This window comes from Maylandia zebra, linkage group LG10, assembly GCF_041146795.1.
Source record: "Maylandia zebra isolate NMK-2024a linkage group LG10, Mzebra_GT3a, whole genome shotgun sequence".
NCBI classification, from domain to species: domain Eukaryota; kingdom Metazoa; phylum Chordata; class Actinopteri; order Cichliformes; family Cichlidae; genus Maylandia; species Maylandia zebra.
In genome coordinates, this window is record NC_135176.1 from 12,297,499 (window position 1) to 12,311,376 (window position 13,878).

Consider the following 13,878-nt stretch of genomic DNA (forward strand, 5'->3'; position numbering starts at 1 on the left):
TCCACTAGATCGAGGGCGTGGGTGGAAAAACAGGATGTTGGGAAGCGTTCTCGCCGTTCTGAAAGCTCATGTCTAACTTACAGTCAGAGGTGAGACAGAAACTCTGGGAAATACCCAAGAAAGCCCTTAAAATGAGAAGGAATAAAAAGCAGACTCGCAATAATCAGAGCCCCTCGCGAAATGTTAATAAAAACACTTGAATGAAAACTATCACAATCTTTCCAGTTTGATCAAAGTGCTGAGAGTCAGTTCAACTATTTCTTCCTTTTTTCTCTTTGACTTTGTGCGCATGTGTGTGTGTGTGTGTGTGTTGTCTTTTTTTCAGTTTTGAGTCATGACTGTATTTTCGTAGCCAGTAAAAGAAAGTCTCTTGCCAGCTTGGTGAGGTAAAGGTCCAGATCCCTCAGGATGATGTAACCTTCCACTCGGCTGTCCCATACTGTCCTGGACCTGCTTGCTGGGTTCAGGCGTGTTTGTGCCAAAGCAGCTGCTGGCCTTTTCCAAGAGCTTCTCAAAGAGCTCATCTAGGGGAGAAAGCAAAACAAATCTTATATCAGACCATTTTTGATGTCACTTCCTCCACAGGGAAGGGGGATGATGAAATGTGGGTGGATTTCAGTAAAAAGACTGTTGATACCTGAGTGCTAACTTGGCTAATCAGGTCCCGCAAGTCCAGCTGAATGTGTCTGATGTTCTGAGTTAGAGTTGTCCGAGCATCCTGCACCATCTTCTGATCTTTCTCCTCGTTCTCCAGCTGTATTCTCTTCCACTCCAGCATATTCCAGTAGGTTTTCATGTCCCAGAAAGCGGCATGCAGTCGTTCCCACTCCTGAACGCACAAGTGACAAGCACATGATTACATAATGAAGCGTTGCACAACCCCATCTGTGCTTGAAGTTTCAAAAAGGGGAATTCCATGCAAATTTTTACAAGCATTTTTATTCTGTAAAAGCAAACCTTCTGACAGAGTCATCAGGTTTCTTTCTTTTTTTTTGTTTGTTTTTTTGTTCTCCTCATAATGGAAAAGGTCAAAACAAGAAATTCTCAGAATAACACCAAAAGTTAATCAGAGAATGATTTTCTATGAAAGTGTTTTGAAACACAGAGGGACTTACTAACCGTCAGATTAATCCACCGATAGAATTCTGTGGAAAGTGAGGGCAGATCCTTCAAGTGTCGGCTTCTGTCCTCAAACTGCCCGTTTCCCAGCTGCTGCTCCTTCTATAAATATTACACAAAACAATAACTTATAAGTTTAAGCTGAGAAAAAAAAAAACAACTAGTGTCAGACCATGGAGTAGAACTAAATTTAGTACTTACATATTTCCCTAGCAGCTGTTGCACACGAGTTCGAGTGGACCTTGTGTGCTTGAAGCAATTAAGATACAGGGAATTAGTCTGAGCAACTGGTAATGAGGCGGATTGCTCCATGCAGTCCAGTATACAAAAGAGGAGGAAGAGGGCTTTCCAAACAGCCATCTGAAACATCGGAGACAAGACCAGAGTTATAGGTTAGAAATCATCTGCGACCACGTGCGCCTTCATGGGATAAACTAATGAACGAACAGTTTGTGCAGCTGCTTAAACTCCCAACGATTAAGTAAAATAAGCTGACTTGAACTTCCTGTAAAATTGCTATGTATAGAAAGTAACACTTCTGAAGAAAATGAATATGGCAGATGGGAAATTTAACAACATTTCTCTAAGAAATTCCACGCCTCATCTGTCATCCCCTGCCACATGACATCCATATGCTTTCTTTCTTAAATTCCAATAAATGGTTAAACTGTGAAAAGGAAGCTCTTTTTTTCTATGTCCTCTTCTTTTTCAGCCTTGCACCTAAAAGTGTCTGTGCAAAGACCTGAAGTCAAATCTCTTGAGTACAGATAAAACTGACTTCAGCAGGTGGTTGCCACTGCAGGAATCATGTAATTAGAAGCGTTGTATGTCTTGTCCCTTTCAGGTTTCCTGACTCAGTTGTAATTAATCAGCAGAAAAAAGAAACAAAAATCTTCCTTTTTTAAAAAAAAGTTTCTTCTTTTTGTTGTTACATATGCTCTCGATGCAAAACAGTCTTCATGCTGAGTCAGTCAATCACTTATTAACTGGAAGGATAACAGTTCCCTGATCTCCCAGTTCAATGTACATTAAGACAGCACAGTCATTAAGCAAACATAAACACACTGTATATATATATACATACATACACACATATACACACACACACACACACACACACACACATACACATATATATATATGTGTATGTGTGTGTGTGTGTGTGTGTGTGTGTGTGTGTGTGTGTGTGTGTATGTATGTATATATATATACACAGACACACACACACATATCAATATCTATATATATACATATATAGATATTGATATTGATATCTATCAGAAAAACACAAACACCCTCAGACTCTTGTAAACTAGTGTAACATGGGCTTACCTCGGAGGAGTAGTGAGTAGTGGTGTAGTGCCACTCGCAGCAAGATAATTTCATGCTTTACTGGCACTCACAAACACTATATATTCTCATGTTCTTGCTTTCGGTTTCACACGGTGTCTGGACTTTTTTGTTTTTTTTTTCCTCTCTCTGCCGTCTCGCTCTCTCTCTCACTAAGCATCTTGTGGTGACTGTATGATTCAGAAAAAGTCATTCACTGTGAAACTAAAATAGGACTGCCGTCTTTATTTTTTGCTATCCCCCCCCCCCCCCCCCCCCCCACACACACACACTTGTAATCATCATGCTTGTAAACTGCTTTTCTTTTGTGTCTTTCTATTTCTATACTCTATACTCACAAATCTGTCCATTTTTAGGTCATTTAAACATGGACGAATTGATAAGACAGAAAAGAAAAGGAAGCATGAGAATAAGCATCTACTTTTAAAAAAATCATCTGTTTGAGCTGTAACTGCCACTCTGGCAAGTTGACCGCAATGCTCAGTGTTTAGTTTACACAATAAATAAAAACATAACTTTCTTAATTCCTGAAATGTCCAGTAATTTACTGGGGAAAGGTGGAAAAACACTTCATCAACATCAAACACTTTTTGACTGTGCATCTTTAGGGAATATTTCAGTCTCATGATGTGGACAAGTTACAACAAGCAGTTTCACTGAATGTCAGGGAAACAAGATGGAAAAAAAGACCAATTTTAAAAAAAACACCCATGATGTCATCAATTGCATCACTTGAAAGCTATACACAGATTATAATTAAAGACTTCTGGATCTTTTTTTCGTTTTACATATATATAACGAAAAAAAGATCCAGAATTCTTTAATAGTAATATATATGTATTTATATATATCTTTGAATGATGTTATCCTAAATCCTTTTGAGTCCTTCTTCTTGTATCCTCCTTAAAGGTACCTGTTTTGATATCAGCATTCCCTTATAAGAATAAAAAAAAAACACAGTTTAAATAAATAAAATTAAATAATTAGGAATTCATGATATTTTACTGAAATTTGTGCTGCCTGGTTTGAGGTATTTTGCAGCTTTCAGGTAGGTTCAGGTCTCTTCAAGTAAAAATCAAAATCATTCAAGTTCTATTCCAGAAAATTGCTTAACTGTAAAGGGGTTGATAATGATTTTGAGGTAAATTCCCAACCAGACATGAATTCAGTGCCTTCAGTACTGGAAGTCACCTGAGATTAAAAGAAAAGAAAGCCGGAGCAGTAATCTGTTATCATGTTGAAATTTGATCCGTCGTTATTGGACCAAATATAGTTTTGCACGGTACGATGCCATGGAAAGTGCATCTGATTGTTTTTTGTTTGTGTTTTTTAGTGCGGAAAATACATGCCTGCTGAATTTTTACATTTGACGCAACTTAAATCAATTTCTGACTGTTTGGTACAAATCACAGCATTTTTTAAAATCACAGATTTAAATAATTCTCACATGATTATTATTTTGGTTTATTTTTGTGCAGAATTCATTGACTATATAAAAACATGTTCCTAGAGTCATTTCACAGTAACCCAGTGTGCCAGTTGAAACTGTGTAAGACAAACTTCAACAGGTAATGCTACATGAGACCCATCACAATATATTTAGTTCATGTGTAAATAATGTTCTACATAAATATTACATTTAGTTTTTTAATATTAGATTTTAATGAGTTAGCTTAGACCTGTTTTTCATTTGTCTTGCTGCCTAATTTCCTAACTTCAGCCAGTAAATTTCAGTACAGAAGCAAGTTTTATCTTGTGACAGAGCAATGTGTCTTCTCTAACAGTTTACCTTTGCTTTTGTGTTGTTTTACTCTGTGTAAAATTGATCTTTCAGACAGTGGAGGAAACTCAAATGGGCAGCTTTACTAACAACCAAGCTTAAGCTAAATAAAATGCATTTTCAGAACAACTCTGAAGAGGAACATAAAGATATTCTGTAAGATCTTAAATTAGGTTTGGGTATTCACACAGTGTTTTTTAGACAAATTTCCAGAGTCGGTATGTTTTTGTGAAATTTCTGATATGCATTTGGTTTCAAACTATGAAAAATTCTTATCCCTAGAAATTTTATTGACAGGAGGTTTCACCCTACCTCTTTGTTGTGTGACAGTTTCACTTTGGCATTTAAGTTATGGTTTCAGTGAATTCGCTTGTTGAAGCCACAGGTTGTTTTTATCTAGACAGTCATAATAATTCTGTTTTTGGTCTGTGCTTTTTTACTAGCTGCTGGTTATTAATCTGTTATTAACTTGCTGTAACCAAATGTGACTGGCTTTCTCCTGTGCGGCCTTTTTAGACTCCACTGATGACGCTTCTAGCACAAGTACAGGACTGTGTTTCTCACCTGTCTGACAGAGTTCATAGAAACAACTGGGACACTTTGTTGGCAGAAAGAAGAACAAGAGCCAGCTGCACACTTTGTAGTCTTGAAAACAACACGTTTCTGACCTGACTTTTACAGCGATACAGCAGAAACACCCCAGGATTTCTATTTAGCTTGGATTACTTGTATATAACAAAAACGGGGTACGAATGTTTTCGTGGGGTCAGGTTAATTCACTTCTAACGCTCCAGCCTTTCATGCACCTTCATGGTGGGGATTTTGAAATTTGTACTTTGTACTGTGAAATTATGCATTTATACTTGGCTGGTTTTCTTTTTCTGCATCTACTGTTGTTGTTTTTTATAAAGCAAAGATTACAATAAATCAAATTACACATTATGTTTTTTCACTGAGTCTTGTTAAACATACAGTATAAAGATTTAAAATGTTGGATACTTAGGATTCTTTTAATTTGGAAATGCTAGAGAGACGTCAGGTTATCCTACATTTATTTAAAGTATCTGCTGTTACATAAAAACATTTCACACAGTCAGACTGGATATGCTAAACGTCTATATCAGTGTTGGTTTGTTTAACTCCAGAACAATCTCTAAAGTTTCTTTGAACTGCGCAAACAAATGAGGGCTAGGTAAAACTATTTAACTCTTCACATAGTTATTCTGATTCTGGTTTACAGTTTTTCACTTGTCATTTCGAACTAGGGTACTACTTCCTTGCCCTTAATCTCGGAATTCAGGTGTTTTCAGTCGTATTGCCATGGGTATAAGATGAAGCATTAAGCCATGCAGTCTGCCTTCACAAACATTTGTGAAAGAATAAGTCTTTCTAAAGAATTCACAGAATTTCAGTGTGATACTGTAACAGGATGCCGCTGTTGCAACAAGTCATGTTGTGAAATTTCTTCCCTCAGACATATCCCATGATGTAAGCAGTAAGTGGTAATATTGTGAAGCTGAACTACAGGAACTCAGGCACATAGCAGACCACATAAAGTTAGAGTCACATATAACGAGAGAGGAGTCGCCAAGTGCAAGGCGCGTAGTACAAAAGTCACCAACATTGTGCTAAATGAATAAAAATAAATGAGTTTCAAACCTCATCTGCTATTAACATCAGCACAGTAACTGTGCACTGGGAGCTTCAAGGCCATGGAAACCCTTCCTTCTGTGTGACAACTGGGTGGCTCGGTGCTTTTGCCCATGCAGTTTAAGTTGTAAAAACATTAATATTATAACTTTTTATAAGCATTATTTAATTATATAATTCTTTTAAAATCACACAAAGTACTTCATTAGCTTAACATGATAGCATTTTGCAAAGGCTGATAGTTCAGTCAGTGCAGAGACATTGATCTATGAGCTCTGTTTTTAGTTTCTGTAAGTACTCCCTCCAAAGCACATCGGACAAGCTGAAGGCTTTTCAGAATTTTATTAAATCAAAGTAATAATAAAGAAGTATGGTAACAGTGTGCACTGGAAGTAACAAATTTGTGGATTTTTTTTTTCAATATCACCAAACGTGGTAACTTAATTTGTATCCGAATTTAGATGCAGGAAATTAAAGGGGTTTCAGGTCCATTTGTCTTTTAGACACTCTAACTGAGCATAAATGGGTTTCATCCATGTTGCAATGGAAATGTACTTTCAATATTTCCTTTGAGCCTCTAAATGATGGAGAGTATCAACCCAATGCTGTAACCCTGGCCTTTTTATATCAATTGATGTCTTCAAGGTAAGTTAGTGTTAAGGGTTGATGATAGATTTCGGCCTTTTTGCAATATCCTCCTGAGAACCGTGGAAAAAACTGCACCTTTTTGTGATTTCCTTCCTCTCTGGAGCTAATCAAACACACGAGAAATCAATGGAAAGCCCAGGATGTCCTCTATTTCGTACATCAAGACTTAGTAAGGTACCTCAAATGAGTCAAACGATATAGATCAAAAACAAATGTCCATTATAGAAGACATAGGAAATAAGGCTGGTTCTCAGGAGAATATAATGTCACTGTGGTGGAGCGTGGACTGCGGTGCCGTGCGCACGCACGTGCATGGCATCCGCAATCATGCCCACTGTGTTAAAACACGGGGAATAAGGGTTGGGGAAGATGTGTGGAATGTGGTGTGATGGCTCTCAGTAACAACCTCTGGACCCACCGTGTCTCAATCACACCACAGTCACTACATAAAGAGACTATTGAAAATTCATAGGGACATGTACACTGCAAGCTTATAAAACCTACAAGACAATAAAGTGGTCTGATTTTGATGCCGGTCATAAAAATCTTACTTCTCTATGAAAAAGAAAATGCTGAGCTCTTTGTGAACTGTCATGTGGTCAGTGGGGAGGGAAGGGGTGAAGTCGGAAAAGGGCTTCCCTCATTTTCATTACCTGTTTTCGCTTATTTTCTTGAAACAGTAATGTTAAATCCCCCACGTTTTGTACAATTTACTCTCAGCTTATTTGTGTTTCATGCAATTGTGGTTTTGAGCATCCTTTTAGTTTTGCTATGAATTTCTTCCAGTTTTTCAACTTTTTCTATAAACAGCAAACCCAGATTTCGGCTTATTGTAAACACATACAGTCACGAGAAAAAGAAGTCTGTCACAGGACTCTGTTTTGTGAAAACTAAGCACATGAACATGAAGTTTGCAGGCATTTCTTCAGTGCACAGCTATGTTAAGGTCCCACGGCAGCATTTCAATCTGCTTGAGGTCTGGACTTTGACTGGACCACTGCTACACCTAAATTCTTTTCTTCTTCGGTCATTTTGTTATAAATTTGCTAGTGTGCTTGGGTTCACAGCCTCAAGTTTGACTCTAGAATACTCAGAGGAGTCCTGTAACTGCAAAACAAGCCCAAATCATCACCCCTCAACCACCGTGCTTGACAGTTGCTGCAAGTTCTTTCCACTGGTGCGCTTTGTATTATGGTCAGACATCTGCACATCTGCACCAAGGGACATTGTTCCTCAACTCCTGTGGTTTGTTCAGCCTTTTTCTAATTGTACTGCCATGAACGTTAATATTTAACATTCTAACTGAGGCCTGTAGAGGTGTAGCTCTTGGGTTTTTTGCAGTTTCACCGAGCATTCTGTGGCTTGGGGTGAATTTGGTAGGATGTCCACGCCTGGGATTGTGGCATTGAATGCTCCAACTTCTGCTTTTGCACAGGCACTCACGCTTGCTTGTTTAGATTTAAGACATGCTTGTAATTCAGTAACTGGATAAACTTGCTCCATCTGCTTATCAACAGAAATGTGTGTGTAATATGTTGAAAAAGCAGGTGTATAATGCAAAGTATTAACACCAGAGCGAGGATTTGGTGTAGAGGGTTGATTTAAAATAAATATGGATCTGACTAAAGAAGAAGAAAACAAAACTAAGAACTTTCAATTTGAAAATGTTGTTTGTGTGTGTTTGTTTGTTTGTTTGTGGGTGTGTGTGTCTGAGAGATTGAGAGAGCGAAAGAGAATGGTGCACTGACAGCAAATAATCCACTTGTTTACCATCGGAGTACATGCCTGTATCAATCACTGAAAAATATTTTTACTTAAACATAAAAATGGAAACTTTCAGATCTGCATCACACAAAAAAGACATTGTCAATCATATATATTTCACTTCTGTAATATTCTGAATATTTATAACTGAGCCATTTGTATATATTAAAGCTATTTCTTATATATTGTAAACTTTGTAATATATTGTGTTATTTAATGTATTTCAGTCTATTGCTGTTATTGTCTTAGAGCCACTGTAACCACATAGTTTCCTTTGTGATTAATAAAGTATTCTGATTATGATTATTTTATATTTACTATTTTTAAACACATGTCTTGATCAGTAGAGTCATTTCATGATATCATTTCCCGGCTATTTTAAATTCAGCTTCTATTATTACACATCTGTGAACTATTTCCAAATTACAGTGTCATAAAAACATGATTCGTTTAGCCGTGTGGGTATAATTAAGACTTTCTTTGGAAGACCAGTAAAATATAGTCAGGTGTTTATCTGTCTGCAGAGAACTCTAATATATTTTAGTTTTTCTCTGCTGCAGTAAGTGACATAATATTTTGTATTATTAATTTTTTGTTGTTGTTGTTGTTGTTGTTGCTCAGTTTTGCTTTAAGGAGTTCTTGGACCTTGTTGAGATTGTATGTGTTTGTTTTCCAGCCTTCGGGTCTTATTTTGCCCAAGTGCGATCTAGCAGGACAAGATGGGATTCATTCTGGCTTCAGTGTCTCCTGATGATTGTCTGCAGAAAGAGGAAACTTCTGCAGACAAGGTCAGGACAGCCTTAAACACTAAGAGCTAAACTGCAAGACAAAAAGTGCCCAGTTTGTGAGGCAGGTCATTAATAAGCTTACTTCCTCTATGAAAAAGAAAGTGCTGAGCCTGTCATGAACTGTGAACAGAAGGGGAAGCAGTGCATTGAGAAAAGGGCTTCCCTCATTTTCCATTAACCCCCCCCCCCCCCCCCCCCGCTATAGTTCCTTCAAACAGTGATGTTAAATTTCCCATGTGATTCCCGCAGTTTACTCTCAATCTATTTTAAGTCTGAGTTGAACCTAGTTGTTTGTAATGTTTGTGGTATAAAGCATCCTTTTAGTTTTGTTATTCATTTCCTTTCTATTTTGAAAGAGAAACAGCAAACTGCTTAGCTGAAATCCAGATATGTAGTTTATCGTAAATCAGTCTTCTGAGACAAGTAGGTGTTTTCATAAATTATATTTGAAATGGAATTTGAAAGTAACAGTAATAAAAAAATAATGAAGGAAGGAAAAATGAAATGCACAGAATACACATTTATTGCCAGTGTTCTGGTTTTTTAGTTCTTACCAAAAGTCGAGTCAGTTGAAAATATAAAAACTACATTCAATGATTTCTTTTCACGCAAAACTGAAATGAGAGTAGAAGAGAATTCATTCATCTGGGTTCATATTAAAAAGAAATCTGAAAATCTCAATGCAAATAAAATGAGCTGAAAATCATATAAACAAACATTACGGAGCTTTTAGTGATTACTTGTTAAAAGTAATCACCAAACATACCACTACATCATAAATACTTCAATGCAAGTATGCCAGTATTTTATATGCACTGATTCATATTTTCAAAAGCCTGTTATTGATGCATGTTTCTCACCTGTTTGACAGAGTGCACACGATGTTAGCATGAAAACACACATACACACACAATTTTGATGGCAAGTAGAACAACAGACAGCTGCACACACTGAAACTGTGAAAACAACACGTTTCTGCCCTGACTTTTGCAGTTGATCCAGTATACACACCCCAGGATTTCTATTTAGCTTGGATCACTTGTATAAAGATAAGGGTAAGAGTGTTTTTTTGGTGGTGGTGGTGTGTGTGTGTGTGTGTGTGGGGGGGGGGGGGGGGGGGGGGGTCAGTCATCACAGTCACACATTTAGTACTTTTTTGTAAAATTGTACATACACCAGGCTGCTTTTTTCCCTCCTTTGTCTGTGTCTCATGTGGAAGTTCAAAGGTTACCATGACTCAAATCTAAAAAAACATGATCTTTTTATTCATTACTGGTCGTACAGAAGCAAGGCCTCATCAGTTGTCCTTTCTCCATGAACGCCATGACTTCAAGTTAAAGAAGCAGGAGTCCTTGTCCCTACAGTCAAATATGGCAGATGAGTGCTTTGACATCAAAAATATTTAAATATCAATTAAAATGCAGCACAGTGCTTAGCACTGTTGCCTCACAGCAGGAAGGTCCTGAGTTCCTTTCCATCGGGGTCTTTCTGTGTGGAGTTTGCATGTTCTCCCCGTGTTTGCGTGGGTTCTCTCCAGGTACTCCGGCTTTCTCCCACAGTCCAAAGACATGCAGTTAGTGGGGATAGGTTAACTGGTAATCCTAAATTTCCCATAGGTGTGAATGTGAGTGCAAATGGTTGTATGTCTCTGTGACAGACTAACAACCTGCCTCTCACCCTAAAACATCTGTCATCTCCAATGACCCTGGAAAGGATAAGTGGAAGAGAATGCACAGATGCAATAATTTACATGTAGCTGTCAAACATATGATGAACATGACATAACAACACAAACTGTAAAATAAATACTATGATGTGGTTTGATGCTTTGTAGCGGATAAATGCAAAAAAGGAACGTGAAACCAGTTCCAAAAAGGACACAGGCCATATATATAAACAGAAAATGCCATTTTACTGGATATAATCTACTGATAAGTTTGATTTCTTAGCCACCTCCAGCTGTCTTTTTACTTCCTTGGCTTGCCAGCCATAAGAGAGAGGATGTGCGCTTAAAGGATTCTAACATTGTCTTAAATGTTAGTCAGCTTTCATTAAGGAATAGAGATTCCCTGGTTCAGTTTCAGTTCCTAACAGACATTGGATGTATAACTAACACATTTCACTTCCAACCCCTCCGTCAATTCACACACAGTCTTAGGCCTACAACCTACAGTCCTACATTCCTCTTTACCACAACATCACTGTAAACAGGGAGCTGTTATGATACTTAGCATAAAGTCATTTTTCATCTATACTTAACTCTGTTTCCCTGACACAGCCTTGATAATCCCCCGTGCATGATTGGTCTTACCCTTTATTTACACATGACACTCTGAAAGGTGCTTTTGAAAGTAGGGGGCCAGCCAGAGACACATTGCATGAAAACATCACAGGACAGCTGCACAATCAAAAACGAAAAGTAAAACTCTTCCACTGGGTGCTGACCAGCAGGGACAAGAACTAATGTATTTGGACAGCTTGAAGTCAGAAGTCCAGGGGGTTATGACCCCGGGTCCTTTTTACGTCAGACTTTTTGTCTCGTGCCAGTTACCAGCCCTATAAAAGCAGCTGTTTGGTTGACCAAGAGCTAGATGTGCTTCTGGTTGGGGTTTTTGGTTGCTGTTGCCATCTCGAACATTAATTTGTGATTCCCTCCAGACCAGAAAAATGTATGCAGCTCTTACGCTATTCTTCTTCATGTGCTTGACCGCCAGCACCCATGCAGATCACCATCAGCCTTGTCGTAAGAGTTTGCAGTTTTACCCTATCCATAAAAATTGAAATTATTTTTCAGGCATCTTTTAGGATTGCTGCATTTTTTTTAGTTACAACACACAAACTCCAGTCTATGTATTGGATCAAATTATATTTAATGTTTGTTAGTATATGAAAGGTCTTAACTATCATACTTTTATCTTTCAGATGCACCCAATATGACAGGATTCATGTCTGTGGTAAGTTTTTAAAAATATATATTATTATTATTTGTCATTCAGATCAACTCCTGATCCTTGCATTACATTTTAAACTCTTTAATTCTCCCTTGTTGTGTCTCGCCGTATGCTTTCGAATGAAACTAGATGTCAATGAAAGGTGAAATGAAAGCATATGGTGCATTCACCTATGATTCAATGGGCAAGAAGCTACGGTTCAGATCAAACGAGAGCAGCGCCACAAACGCTTCACATAGTATGGATCTGCTGATGTTTTTCGAAGAGGTAACTGCTTTAAATCTGTAACGCCGACAAGTAAATACATGACTTGAAGTTGTTTAGCAACTTAACATGCAAGTCTGTCTCTGGCAGGGGACATTCTACGAGATTGAAAGCAAAAACCAGAGCTGTGTGAAAAAAACGCTGCACTGCAGCATGCACCCTCTGGATATTCCCGATGATGCCACGTTTTCCACTAAAGAACACTCTGGGAGTGCAGCCATCGAAGGGGAGGGATTACAGCTAGACGTATGGACAGGATCGATGCCCGACAAGAAAGGTAGGGGGTGACGCGCTATAAACAGAGGAGAGAATTCGAGGGACGCTCCTGTATAACTGTGGTGATATTCACTGTATTTGAATGTTTTCTGTTCTCGTTTTCAGGCCACTATTCCATGTCTGTAACCAAGGGATGTTTGCCTGTGTTCACTTTCTACTTCACTGAGTCCACATCATTCCTTTTCAGGTAAGCTGTGTTGATTTTTTTCAGCTCTTTTTAACATCTGAGCAATATACTACAGGGATGCAAACAACATACAGTGAATGCCCATAAAGTATCTCTGTCACTTTCTTACAGGACCATGGAGATTGAAAACGAGATCAAGGACCCCGATCTCCTTGTGGTGCCTTCCTTTTGTATGGGACAGCCTGTGGAGGACACACCTGAAGGGACAGTAAATGGTTTCCTCAATGAGTTTGTGTAGATGAAGCCTCACCTGCAGAAAATTAAGCCCCTTATGCAAGCATGGCCTGCCAGAACTATAGACTTTTCTCTCCTTTTATGTGAGTTTTTCTTGTGACACTGCACTGCATCACATCTGTTTCCATCACACCCTCAGCACCCGTGGGAAGATATGGCTTTGAACGCGTCATACTGTAAGCATACATGTTGATGTAAAGGGAGAAGAGGTGAAATGGATTTTAGAATTAGTTACAATTACTAACAGTTGGTGGCTTACCAAGTCGGCCTGCTTACAAAAACCTGTAAGATATGATTAATGGAACAATAAAATGTCAAAGCTGTCAAAAATCTCATGTTTTTTCTTGTTGGTCTGAGTTTGTACAAATTTTGCCCTGGAGCAAAAAAACAAAAACCATGTGTCTAAAACAAATGACACCTTTTTAAATATATTAAAATATATTAAATAATATAGGAGATCTCATAGTAAAGACACTGCCAACATTGAGTGAACAATTTAAGAATTGAATGACTACAACAGCAATAATCATTGTTAATCAATAGCCTATATAATTTAATGGGTACCAGTGTGATTAGTGAAAAAACAAACAACACAAAAAACATAATTCTATTAATATGTGTATTGTGGCCCCAAATGAACTCTTTTGATTGTGTTACTGAGGTAAACTGATTAATCATTCTTTGTGTAGTAAGAAAGCAGAAAATTCCCCTAAAGGTACAAAGTAGAAACATATTATTACTTTGTATGTTAGCATAATAAAATAAGCTTAAATGTACAACATTGTACACATCTATTGACTTACTTACTTAGCCTACTTGGATTTTCATTCAGTAGGCCACTAATCTATTTTCTGATAGCTCATTCCG

The 13,878-nt window shown here is 37.9% G+C and overlaps 2 protein-coding genes across 2 annotated transcripts; one reads left to right on the forward strand and one right to left on the reverse strand.

The window, feature by feature from the left end:
• Positions 1-70: 70 nt before the first annotated feature.
• On the reverse strand, positions 71-1,530 carry LOC111501606 (uncharacterized). The gene is made up of 4 exons (XM_076889050.1): positions 1,321-1,530; positions 1,120-1,221; positions 638-829; positions 71-524 (listed from the first exon to the last, which is right to left on the reverse strand). Exons 1-4 carry the CDS (start codon positions 1,486-1,488, stop codon positions 333-335), a joined length of 654 nt encoding a protein of 217 aa, XP_076745165.1. The 5' UTR covers positions 1,489-1,530; the 3' UTR covers positions 71-332.
• Positions 1,531-11,677: 10,147 nt separating this feature from the next.
• epd (ependymin) lies at positions 11,678-13,346 on the forward strand. The gene is made up of 6 exons (XM_004573352.2): positions 11,678-11,842; positions 12,022-12,053; positions 12,180-12,317; positions 12,405-12,591; positions 12,696-12,777; positions 12,889-13,346. The coding sequence occupies exons 1-6, from the start codon at positions 11,767-11,769 to the stop codon at positions 13,013-13,015; spliced, it is 642 nt and encodes a 213-aa protein (XP_004573409.1). The 5' UTR covers positions 11,678-11,766; the 3' UTR covers positions 13,016-13,346.
• The last annotated feature ends 532 nt before the right edge of the window (positions 13,347-13,878 follow it).

Coding starts and splice junctions, on each gene's coding strand:
- LOC111501606 (XM_076889050.1), bottom strand. CDS start 1,488: ATGTTTCAGATGGCTGTTTGGAAAGCCCTCTTCCTCCTCTTTTGTATA. Junction 1,222..1,320: donor AACAGCTGCTAGGGAAATAT/GTAAGTACTAAA, acceptor TAATATTTATAG/AAGGAGCAGCAGCTGGGAAA. Junction 830..1,119: donor ATCGGTGGATTAATCTGACG/GTTAGTAAGTCC, acceptor TTGTGCGTTCAG/GAGTGGGAACGACTGCATGC.
- epd (XM_004573352.2), top strand. CDS start 11,767: ATGTATGCAGCTCTTACGCTATTCTTCTTCATGTGCTTGACCGCCAGC. Junction 12,318..12,404: donor TGCTGATGTTTTTCGAAGAG/GTAACTGCTTTA, acceptor TGTCTCTGGCAG/GGGACATTCTACGAGATTGA. Junction 12,592..12,695: donor ATCGATGCCCGACAAGAAAG/GTAGGGGGTGAC, acceptor TCTCGTTTTCAG/GCCACTATTCCATGTCTGTA.